Genomic DNA, 11582 nt, shown 5'->3' with positions numbered 1-11582 from the left:
ATATAAACATACATACGGTGTATAAACACATACAGTATATATATATATATATATATATATATATATATATATATACACACACACACACACATTATATAAACATACATACGGTGTATATACACACACACACACATACAGTATATATATATATATATATATATATACACACACACATTATATAAACATACATACGGTGTATACACACATACAGAGTGTATATATATATATATATATATATATATATACACACACACATTATATAAACATACATACGGTGTATATACACACACATACACACACGGTGTACACACTAATAGGACACATTCCTAATTGACAGACAGAGAGGGGCTTCTTACCCAGGCTGGACAGCAGGGTGATGGTCTTGAGGGTGACAGCAGGGCTGCTGTTGGGGTCCTCGATGAGCTCCACCAGGCTGCTCACACACTCGCTGGGCAGGATGTGGCTGGACACAAAGAACCTGTTGAGCTTTAACCCCAGGAAGGCCTGTGACAGAAGGGAACAGGGGTGAGCAGGGAGCCGCACTCAGAAGCCGCACATATGTGACCAGTGCCCACCTCCAGCTGCCGCTGCAGCGCTGCCCCGTTGGCCTCGTTCTTACAGCTGCGGTACTGCGCCACTGCCAGGAGCAGGCTCTTCATGCAGGACACTTGGTCCATGGCCGGCCGCTTCCGAGGCAGGAGCACTGCAGTAACTGCGCCAACCTAATTTCGCGCTCTAACTTTCATGTTAGTTCAGGGCAGGACATGACGTCAGGTTAGAGCTATGGCAGCCGGCGAGGGACAGAAGTGCTGGGAAGGTGGACGCCCGGGAGCAAGCGGTGCCATTAATCTAAACACCAGTGGCGTCTATGAGAAGCGAGCATTATACGGACCATTTACGGATTCCTTCCTGCTGCCATCCAAGGCTATCACATTGAAAGCACTTGGGTTCAGAAGTGACTCTTGTGACAGGCAACTTTCCCCCCTACTGTTATCTAACTTCTCATCAAAAATTGCTATTAATTTGTGCTGTTTATGTTTCTTTAGCTGAACAGAAACAAAAAGAAAAAACGCAACAGATCTTTTAGGCCTCCTGCACACAAACGTGTGCGCCCCGCAATGCACGAACACCGACCGTGGGGCAGCCCCAGCGGATCACGGACCCATTCACTTTAGGCCTCCTGCACACAAACGTGTGCGCCCCGCAATGCACGAACACCGACCGTGGGGCAGCCCCAGCGGATCACGGACCCATTCACTTTAGGCCTCTTGCACACGAACGGCCTGCGGCCTGCAAAATGCGGGCTACAATACACGGGCGCCGTTCCGTGGGCATTCCGCATCATAAATGGGTCCGCAAATCCGGAGATGCGGAATGGAAGCACGGAACAGAACCTTACAGAAGCACTACGGAGTGCTTCCGTGGGGTTTCGTCCCGTTCTTCCGTTCTGCAAAAAGATAGGACATGCCAGTGAATGGGTCTGCGATCCGCTGCGGCTGCCCCACTGTCGGTGTTCGTGCAATTTGCAGGCCGCAGCACGGCCATGGGGCGCACACGTTTGTGTGCAGGAGGCCTTAATGGGTCCGCGATCCACCCATTCTGTAGGGTTCCGTTCCACACCATTTCACATCTCTGTATTTGCGGACCCGTTGAAGTGAATGGGTCCGCATCCGTGATGTGGGGTGCACACGGCTGGTGCCTGTGTATTGCAGACCCGCTTGTATGCTGGCCGCAATACAGCAACAGCCGTGAGGCCTAACACCACTATTTATTGCAGTTTTGGTGTGTTTTTGTGCAGCTTTTATTGAAGATTTTCAGTCTGTTAACCCCTTTGAAGTCGACGGGGAAAACTCCTCAACAGAAGGTGCATAATCCCACCGACAATTGATGCGCTGCAGATTTTAAAATTCGCCCAGCAGGTCAATTTCATCATGGAAGAAAAATGTCAGATCTCATTTACTTTGCTGGTTCTGTATTAGGCCTCTTTCACACGTTTTTTACGTTCCGTATACGGAACCATTATTTTCAATGGTTCTGCAAACCAGAATGGATTCCGTTTCCGTATTTCCGTTCCGTCGAAAGATAGAACATGTCCTATTATTGCCCGCAAATCACGTTCCGTGGCTCCGTTCAAGTCAATGGGTCCACAAAAAAAACTAAACGCATACGGAATGTACTCCGTATGTTTTCCGTATCCGTTCTGTTTTTGCGGAACCATCTATTGAAAATGTTATGCCCAGTCCAATTTTTTCTATATAATTACTGTATACTGTATATGCCATATGGAAAAACGGAAAGGAACTGGAAACACTACTGAAAAAAAAATAGTGAAAAACGGCCCGCAAAACACTGAAAAAGACATATGGTCGTGTGAGCAAGCCCTTAAAGATAATACAACTGGATCCGTTCATAACGGATGCAGACGGTTGTATTATCAGTAACGGAAGCGTTTTTGCTGAACCCTGCCGGATCCAGCAAAAACGCTAGTATGAAAGTAGCCTAAGGCTTAGTTCACATCACCATTTAACTTTCCGTTCTTCTGATCTGTCAGAAGTAGAGAGAGAGAAAAAAACTGGATCCAGTAAAAAACGGATCCGTTCCAATCCTATGCATAAGGGCTCATGCACACGACTGTATACGGTCTGTGAGCGGGCCATATGTCCCGGAGCGGCATACATCGTGCGCACGGGAGTGCACAGCATCATAGGTTACGGACCGTATGTCTCAGAGGGCATACGGTCGTGTGCATGAGCCCTAATTGATGCAACAGGATCCGTTTATTTTTTTATTATTTATTTTTATTTATTTTTTATACTGGATCCAGTTTTTTTTTCCCCCTCTAAACGGTGATGTGAACTCACCAAGATGTGCCTTGATACCACTACCTCTCTTTTTATCATATGAGTGTTGGCCAGGTGCCTTGTTTGGCACTGGTCGATGGGAGCTTGCTCATTTGTTCATGACTTACTTTACTCTGTATGTTATCTTTAATATGTTTGATGAAGTTTTTATTAACTTTTCATGTCAATATCTATATACAAAAATCATAAAATCTTGCAGTTTTCACACTGGCCACTAAGTAATAATTGGTGCCACTTCATGGTGGCAGAGGTGATATCATTACCGGCAGGATTATAATGACAGATAACACAGGATCCACCGGTTCACAGTAGGTGATTGTCAAAGCTTATCTCTTCTTTCCTTGTACAATGACCTCTGGACAGGTCACAGGGCATGTCTAGAAAATTCTCCCATAGAAGTCAATTGTGTCAATGGTCCATGGGGTTGTCATAAAGCAATTTTCTTAATGCTTTCTAAATGATGTTAAGAACAGCTCAGGCAAGATGGCCGCTCCCATAATAATGTTCAGGAATAAAAAAAAAATCTGTAATCATATAATAAACACAGATTAGAAAAAAGGGTATGTGTTACTAGCTGGTTTTAACTGGCATATAACATTTTTTGCCTTTAATGCATAGCTTGTTGCATATTTACATTCATAAAAATGATATCTTTTGGTCATATAAATGCAGTATATGTTATGGTCTATTGATCTAATGCCCCCATTTCTCCAAAAATAGTTGGGGTTAAAGTTGGAATCGGAAGTTTTGGTTTAACAACTCTGTAGCTCTGGACACCGCTGCGATTATTTTTTTCTGCTCATAAGGCCTCATGCACACGACCATCGTTTTGGTCCGCATCCGAGCCGCAGTACTTGCGGCTCGGATGCTGACTTATTCACTTCAATGGGGCCGAAAAAGATGCGGACAGCACTCCGTGTGCTTTCCGCATCCGTTTCTCCATTCCGTGATCCGCCCAAAAAATATAACCTGTCCTATTCTTGTCCGTTTTGTGGACAAGAATAGGCAGTTATATTAATGGCTGTCCGCGCCGTTCCGCAAATTGCGGAATGCACACAGACATCGTCCATGTTTTGCGGATCTGCAATTTGCGGACAGCAAAACACATAACGGTAATGTGCATGAGGCCTAACAGAACAAAAACACAGAACACAAAGATGTGAACAGAGCTTAATCATGTCTTCCAGGAATAGGATAGGTCATCAATGTTAGATCAGTGGGGGTCCGACTCCCGGGAACCCTGCCAATCAGCTAGCGGCAAGGAACTTCGGCAGACTGTTTCGGCGGGTGAACAGCCTGTCGGATCCGTGCTGCCGGTAGTCCGGGGGCACGCTTGCACTAGCAGAAGCACGGATCCGACAGGCTGTTCACCCGCCAGAACAGCCTGACGGAGTTCCTTGCCGCTAGTGTGAATGTACCCTTAAGAGGTTTCAGCGCTTGGGCAGGCACTGTGACCTTTGCTAGTATACCAAAGCATTGTACATTGTGTAGAAAAGCAATACAACCAATGGATATGATGTAAAAGGCAGAGGAAGAGGCTGCAGCACCATGGACCTTTTCAACAACTGATCTCCCACTAACCAGAAGATGATGACCTATCCTGAGGCTAGACCATCGATATTTAAAGGTAACCTGTCACCAGGATTTTGGGTATAGAGCTGAGGCCATGGGCTGCTAGATGGGCGCTAGCACATCCGCAATACCCAGTCCCCATAGCTCTGTGTACTTTTATTGTGTAAAAAAATGATTTGATACATATGCAAATTAACCTGAGATGAGTCCTGTCCCTGAGATGAGTCCAGCGTGAAGGAGCCCAGCACCGCCCCGCATCATCCAAATCTCCTCCTTGCTCCCTGACGTCAGAAAGCTAGAGCGCCGTAATCTTGCGATGCACGAGCTAGTGCATGTGCAGTGTCGTCATAGTGTTGCTTCCCTGTGCTGGCATCAGCCTCTGGGAAGGAACTGCACATGCGCTAGCTCGCGCATCGCGAGATTACAGCGCTCTAGCTTTCTGACGTCAGGGAGCAAGGAGGAGATTCTGAGGATGCGGGGCGGTGCTGGGCTCCTTCACGCTGCACTCATCTCAGGTTAATTTGCATATGTATCAAATCGTTTTTTTTACATAATAAAAGCACACAGAGCTATGGGGACTGGTTATTGCGGATGTGCTAGCGGCCATTTAGCAACCCATGTCCTCAGCTCTGTACACAAAATCCCGGTGACTGGTTCCATTTAAGTCCCACACAAACCCTTAAAAGAGATTTCTGGGATCCAGCAACCCACCTTAAAGGGATTCTCAGGAATGTGTAGTATATGCAAGTGCCAGGGCATAGTTTGTAGTGAGGCCCAGCCCCTTCTCCCCCCTAGGCAGCTCTGCAAGTGGTGGAAACCATTTCTGCTCACATCCTAGGACAGGTTGCTTGTGGCCATTGTAAATTGTTGGAGAACCCCTTTAATTAATCATAACTTGCCTGCAGATTTTTTTTTTTTACCAATATACTTACCGTCTCAGAGTTGTGTGGATTGACAGCTCTGAAACCTGGCCACATGACTCTTCTCTTGAAAATCCTACTTCTCAACACTGAATTGCAACTTCAAGAAGGACATGCTGTAAGGTTATGCAAATCAAGGAGGTAGCAGTTGTCACTAAGATCTGCAAATGATAAAATTTTCCAGCACCTAGCTCCAATCTATGGAATTTGGGGAGCGCATAAAAGCCAGATTGAAAGCAACGTTTTTTAGCCACATGAAACCTAAAAAATCAAATTAAGTAATGTGGGATAATTCATCGACATGCCAGTTATCGTCACTTGTCACTAACTGGAAGGGACAGAGTCTGTGAACTAAGAAACCATGGTTTATCACTTCAACAAATCACTACACTCCTTGGCTGAGATGTCAGCACTGTTCAACATTGTGTGTCCTGATGGTTGGGAGAGCGACAGTGAACTGGAATGAGAGTAAGAGGTGCATAGAGAAGAACCTCTGCATGTACAGATCATCTGATTAGAAGAATGGTGTATAGTGGTCCATTGTGTGCTGCAAGTGAAACTGGATGTCACATCCCAAGCCTAGGGAGGCAAATAGCGTCTACACAATCAATCAGAAGGCATTTGCATAACATTGACATACAAGCCAGATAGTCAGCTACAGGTGTTGCATTGACCTCACACCACAGCTCTCAAAAGTTATCATGATATACAGCAAGGCGGCAATGGAGGCCTATCCTCTTCAGCCTTGAGTCCCACTTTTGTCTCAGATGCAATGATAGCTGTAGATTGATCTATAGACCAGGTGGGCAATACCATGAAGGGGCCTTCTTAAGGGAACATCACACTGGTCCTATTCCTGGGAATATGGTATGAGCTGGCATAATGTATGGTGGCTGGACCCCTCTAGTCTTCATTTATTTGATTTGGTAATGGAACCAGTGGTATGGTCATTTTTGTCCTAGGAACTATTTTCCAACAGGACGCCAGGTCTCATGTTGTCTGTGCTACTGTGAGCAGCTTGCATGGCCTAAACACGCTACTATAGCTTGCTGCCTTGCAGTATCTCCAGACCTTTGTCTCCTATGGAGCACATCTGGGATGTCATTAGTTGGCAATTGTAAAGGAAGCTGCCTGCAGCGAATCTTGACGATTAGCTCTTCCAAGTTCATTCAGCGTGGCAGAACATTCCTCAGACAACCATTAATAGCCTTAATGATAGAGTGCCAGAGCATGTAAGCACGTGTATTTCTGCATGTGGTGCTCTACATGATACTGAATAAATCGAGAGGGTTTGATTATTTAGTTAGCATTTTTTATTATTTGCATACCATTAGCATGTCTATCGATCCCCTGATCTCCATAATTCCACGACTTTTCCTTCTTGGTGTTGCAATGTCAATGTTAAGGAGTATATTTGTGCAGACTCCTGAATCGGCCTCATCTGCGCAGGAGCCAGGGAGATGAGACGTCTCTGTCCACGGCTGCTTTTACACATACCTTTACATCATTTTGTACTTACGAGCAGTTTCGAATGGGGGACGTAAAAATATGCAAATTTTCCTAAATTCTTGTGAATTTCCCGATTTGTTTATTTTCACCTTACTGCACGGTGTAGCATAAAGTTTCCGGTGGCATGGGGTTCTCTTGTGCTATAGTGGAAATTTCAAGACAGCGTAAAAAGGTCACAACATTTGAGGTGTAACACTTTCAATTCCACACTGCAAATTTTTTTCAAAGGTTGTTACATTTTGACATTATCTCCATGTCAGACAGAATTTAAAGGGGTTGTCCAGGATCAAGATTGTTTTTTAAAAACCAGTTAAATCACCGTTAATAGTGGATTAAAGGTCCCCCCAGATGTTTTTACACTTCAGCTGGGCTCCTACAGTCCCCCACTGATTGTTTACCTCTATGTCTATGTGTGCGGTAACTTCCAGCGCAGCATTGCGTTGTTTCCTTCGTGCAGCCGTCCCCCTAATTCATATGCCGCCTCCTGCCGCAACTATTCCTCCCTCTTAGTCACGCCCCCTAAGGGCCTCCTGGCTCAGTCCCTCCATCCTTGCTAAGAATACGCCCTGCCTGGTGACGTCACCGGACCAGAGGGGCGGGGCTTGGCGCAATGTGTTGCCGCCTGGTTTCCGCCCCTCAGTGCGCTCTGCATAATCACTGAGGCTGTGATGTCACCGGGCTCCCTGTGAAGCGGAAGCAGAGGCTTCGCTCTGCAGAAAGGGACCCGGTACGTCACTGAATCATTGAAAAGTGGCACTTCCGGCAGAGAATTTAGGACAAGAAAAGGGGGCATCAGAAAAGTCTTGCAAAGGTATGACAGGACTGTATGTAATATTTATGTGCTTGGTGTTCTCTTACAGCAATGTCCCCAATCCCGGACAACCCCTTTAAGACACTGCAAACATTCTTTCATGCTTTAAACATCCAAATGCGGTTGTCCAACTGTTAGTATATTGTATGTACCCATTTTCACCGCATACCTCCACATTGGTTGATGCCCTGCTTTCTCCATAAACAGTTTTGTCCTGATGCAATGTGTGTGTACAGTTCTATACGTATGCTGCATCTCGCCCAGTTTGAGCAGTCAGTATGCCTTGTACTGTACCAGCTGGTGCCACTGTGTGTGCTACTGCTGACACCTCAGCTATTTTCTACTACTGATAATTTTGGAGGTTCCTGTAACGAGGCCCTTATAACCCAAACGAGTAGCTATGTACAGTCCCAAGATCATGCCATTCGGACACCCAGAACCATGCGATCTTAATGTCCCCTTTTCCTCAGAGATGACACCACACACCGCTGGTTCATGTGAACTCAGAACATAAACTGATTTATTGAGGTAAAACAACAGTTACACGGACTTACATGGAGCTGTTTTTCAATGTTTCCTATTCATTTCAATGGGAGATTCTGCCCCAAGACAGGACATGCTGCTTCTTTTTTCTAGGTTCTTCAAAGTAGCCACCTTTTGCTTTGATTACTGCTTTGCACACTCTTGGCGTTCTCTTGATGAGCTTCAAGAGGGAGTCACCTGAAATGGTCTTCCAACAGTCTTGAAGGAGTTCCCAGAGATGCTTAGCACTTGTTGGCCCTTTTGCCTTCACTCTGCAGTCCAGCTCACCCCAAACCATCTCGATTGGGTTCAGGTCTGGTGAATGCACCCCATCACTCTCCTTCATGGTCAAATAGCCCTTACACAGCCTGGAGGTGTGTTTGGGGTCATTGTCCTGTTGAAAAATAAATGATGGTCCAACTAAACGCAAACCGGATGGAATAACATGCCGCTGCAAGATGCTGTGGCAGCCATGCTGGTTCAGTATGCCTTCAATTTTGAATAAATCTTCAACAGTGCCACCAGCAAAGCACCCCCACACCATCACACCTCCTCCTCCATGCTTCACGGTGGGAACCAGGCATGTAGAGTCCATCCGTTCACTTTTTCTGCATTGCACAAAAACACGGTGGTTGGAACCAAAGATCTCCAATTTGGACTCATCAGACCAAAGCACAGATTTCCACTGGTCTAATGTCCATTCCTTGTGTTCTTTAGCCCAAACAAGTCTCTTCTGCTTTTGCCTGTCCTTAGCAGTTGTTTCCTAGCAGATATTCTACCATGAAGGCCTAATTCACACAGTCTCCTCTTAACAGTTGTTCTAGAGATGTGTCTGCTGCTAGAACTCTGTGTGGCATTGACCTGGTCTTTAATCTGAGCTGCTGTTAACCTGCGATTTCTGAGGCTGGTGACTCGGATGAACTTATCCTCCTCAGCAGAGGTGACTCTTGGTCTTCCTTTCCTGGGGCGGTCTGCATGTGAGCCAGTTTCTTTGTAGCGCTTGATGGTTTTTGTGACTGCACTTGGGGACACTTTCAAAGTTTTCACAATTTTTAGGACTGACTGACCTTCATTTCTTAAAGTAATGATGGCCACTCGTTTTTCTTTACTTATCTGCTTTTTTCTTGTCATAATACAAATTCTAACAGTCTATTCAGTAGGACTATCAGCTGTGTATCCACCTGACTTCTCCACAACGCAACTGATGGTCCCAACCCCATTTATAAGGCAAGAAATCCCACTTATTAAACCTGACAGGGCACACCTGTGAAGTGATAACCATTTCAGGTCACCTCTTGAAGATCATCAAGAGAATGCCAAGAGTGTGCAAAGCAGTAATCAAAGCAAAAGGTGGCTACTTTGAAGAACCTAGAATATGACATATTTTCAGTTGTTTCACACTTTTTTGTTATGTATATAATTCCACATGTGTTAATTCATAGTTTTGATGCTTTCAGTGTGAATCTACAATTTTCATAGTCATGAAAATAAAGAAAACTCTTTGAATGAGAAGGTGTGTCCAAACTTTTGGTCTGTACTGTATATAAAAATATCACATGAACTAACCCCTCAGGTGAACACCGTAAAAAAAAATTAAATAAAAACAGTGCCAAAAAAGACTTTTTGTCATCTACCATCACAAAAAGTGCAACACTAATCGATCAAAAGAGCATATGCCCCCTGAAATAGTACCAATCATACCTTCACCTCATCCCGCCAAAAATGAGATCCTACCTAAGACAATTGACAAAAATAAAAAAGCTATGGCTCTTAGACTATGGAGACACTAAAGCATTATTTTTTTTTGTTTCAAAAATGCTATTATTGTGTAAAACTTAAATAAATAAGAAAACGTTGACATACAGTCCTGATCAAAAGTTTAAGACCACTTGAAAAATTTTAAAAAATCATATTTAGCATCGCTGGATCTTAACAAGGTTCCAAGTAGAGCTTCAACATGCAACAAGAAGAAATACGAGTGAGATCAAAAAATAATAAACAGCATTCAATTTAATGAAAACAACGAATAAACTGAAACAGGCTGTTTTTCTGCTGATCAAAAGTTTAGGACCACACCTCCAAAAAAAAACTAAACCCCCCCAAAACAGAAATCCAACTTCCAAACATGAACTCAGTAATGAGTAGCTCCGCCGTTATTGTTTATCACTTCAAAAATTAGTTTTGGCATGCTTGATGCAAGCGTTTCCATGAGGTGAGTGGGAACATTTCTCCAAGTGGTGAAGACGGCCGCACGAAGGCCATCTACTGTCTGAAACTGTTGTCCATTTTTGTAAACTTCCCTTGCCATACATCCCCAAAGGTTCTCAATTGGATTTAAATCAGGGGAACACACAGGATGGGCCAAAAGAGTGCTGTTATTCTCCTGGAAGAAGTCCCTTGTCCTGCGGGCTTTGTGTACTGTAGCGTTGTCCTGTTGAAAAACCCAGTTGTTACCACACAGACGAGGGCCCTCAGTCCTGAGGATTGCTCTCTGCAACATCTGGACATAGCCATAGCTTTCTTCCGCCTTTGAATGTCCCATGGTTGGTGCTCTCTTGCAAAGTCCAAACGAGCAGTTCTGTGGCGTTCAAGGAGACGAGGTCTTTGAAGATGTTTTTTGTTTTTGAAGCCCTTCAGTCTCAGATGCCGTCTGATGGTTATGGGGCTGCAGTCAGCACTAGTAAGGGCCTTAATTTGGGTCGAGGATCGTCCAGTGTCTTGATGTGAGAGACCCTGCTTATGCAGTTGAACAACCCGACCACGTTCAAAAAGGGAGAGTTTTTATGCCTTTGCCATCACAACGTGTGACTAACTTTTGATCAGCTGAAAAACAGCCTGTTTCAGTTTATTTGTTGTTTTCATTAAATTGAATGCTCAAAAAATGTTTTGTCTCACTCCCATTTCTTCTTATTGCATGTTGATGCTCTACTTGGAACCTTGTTAAGATCCAGCCATGCTAAATATGATTTTTTTGCCATTTTTCAAGTGGTCTTAAACTTTTGATCAGGACTGTATTAGGTATTGCCTCGTCTGTAACGACCCGCTCTATAAAAATATCACTTGAACTAACCCCTCAGGTGAACGCCATAAAAATGAATAAATAAAAACTGTGCCAAAATTACCAATTTTAATGTCACCTTGCCCCAAAAAGTATAATAATGAATGATCAAAAAATCATATGTACACAAAAATGGTACTAATAAAAACTTAAACTCTTCCTGCAAAAAACGAGCCCCTGCACAAGACGATCGGCAGAAAAATAAAATATGACATTCAGAAAATGGAGACACAAAAACATAATTTATTTAAAAAAATGCTTTATTATGTATAACTGAAACAAACAAAGAAAGTAGACATATTTGATATCATCGCATCTGTAACAACCTG

General features: G+C 44.1%; 1 protein-coding gene across 2 annotated transcripts in view; it reads right to left on the bottom strand.

Moving 5' to 3' along the window:
- The window catches only part of CIP2A (cellular inhibitor of PP2A), a 52561-nt gene extending 51743 nt beyond the window's left edge, over positions 1-818 (bottom strand). Inside the window, exons 1-2 of one of the 2 annotated variants that reach the window (XM_044285143.1) lie at positions 576-818; positions 357-504 (exon numbers count right to left, since the gene is read on the bottom strand). In XM_044285143.1, coding sequence (XP_044141078.1) covers positions 357-504; positions 576-677 — 250 coding nt within the window. In that variant the 5' untranslated portion in view covers positions 678-818. The remainder of the gene's footprint in view (positions 1-356; positions 505-575) is intronic. The other variant, XM_044285142.1, reaches the window with a different exon arrangement.
- Positions 819-11582: the final 10764 nt, after the last annotated feature.

This window comes from Bufo gargarizans, chromosome 3 (genome assembly GCF_014858855.1).
Source record: "Bufo gargarizans isolate SCDJY-AF-19 chromosome 3, ASM1485885v1, whole genome shotgun sequence".
NCBI lineage: Eukaryota > Metazoa > Chordata > Amphibia > Anura > Bufonidae > Bufo > Bufo gargarizans.
The sequence above is the reverse complement of the archived record's forward strand: the minus strand, read 5'-3'. Positions and strand labels throughout refer to the sequence as shown.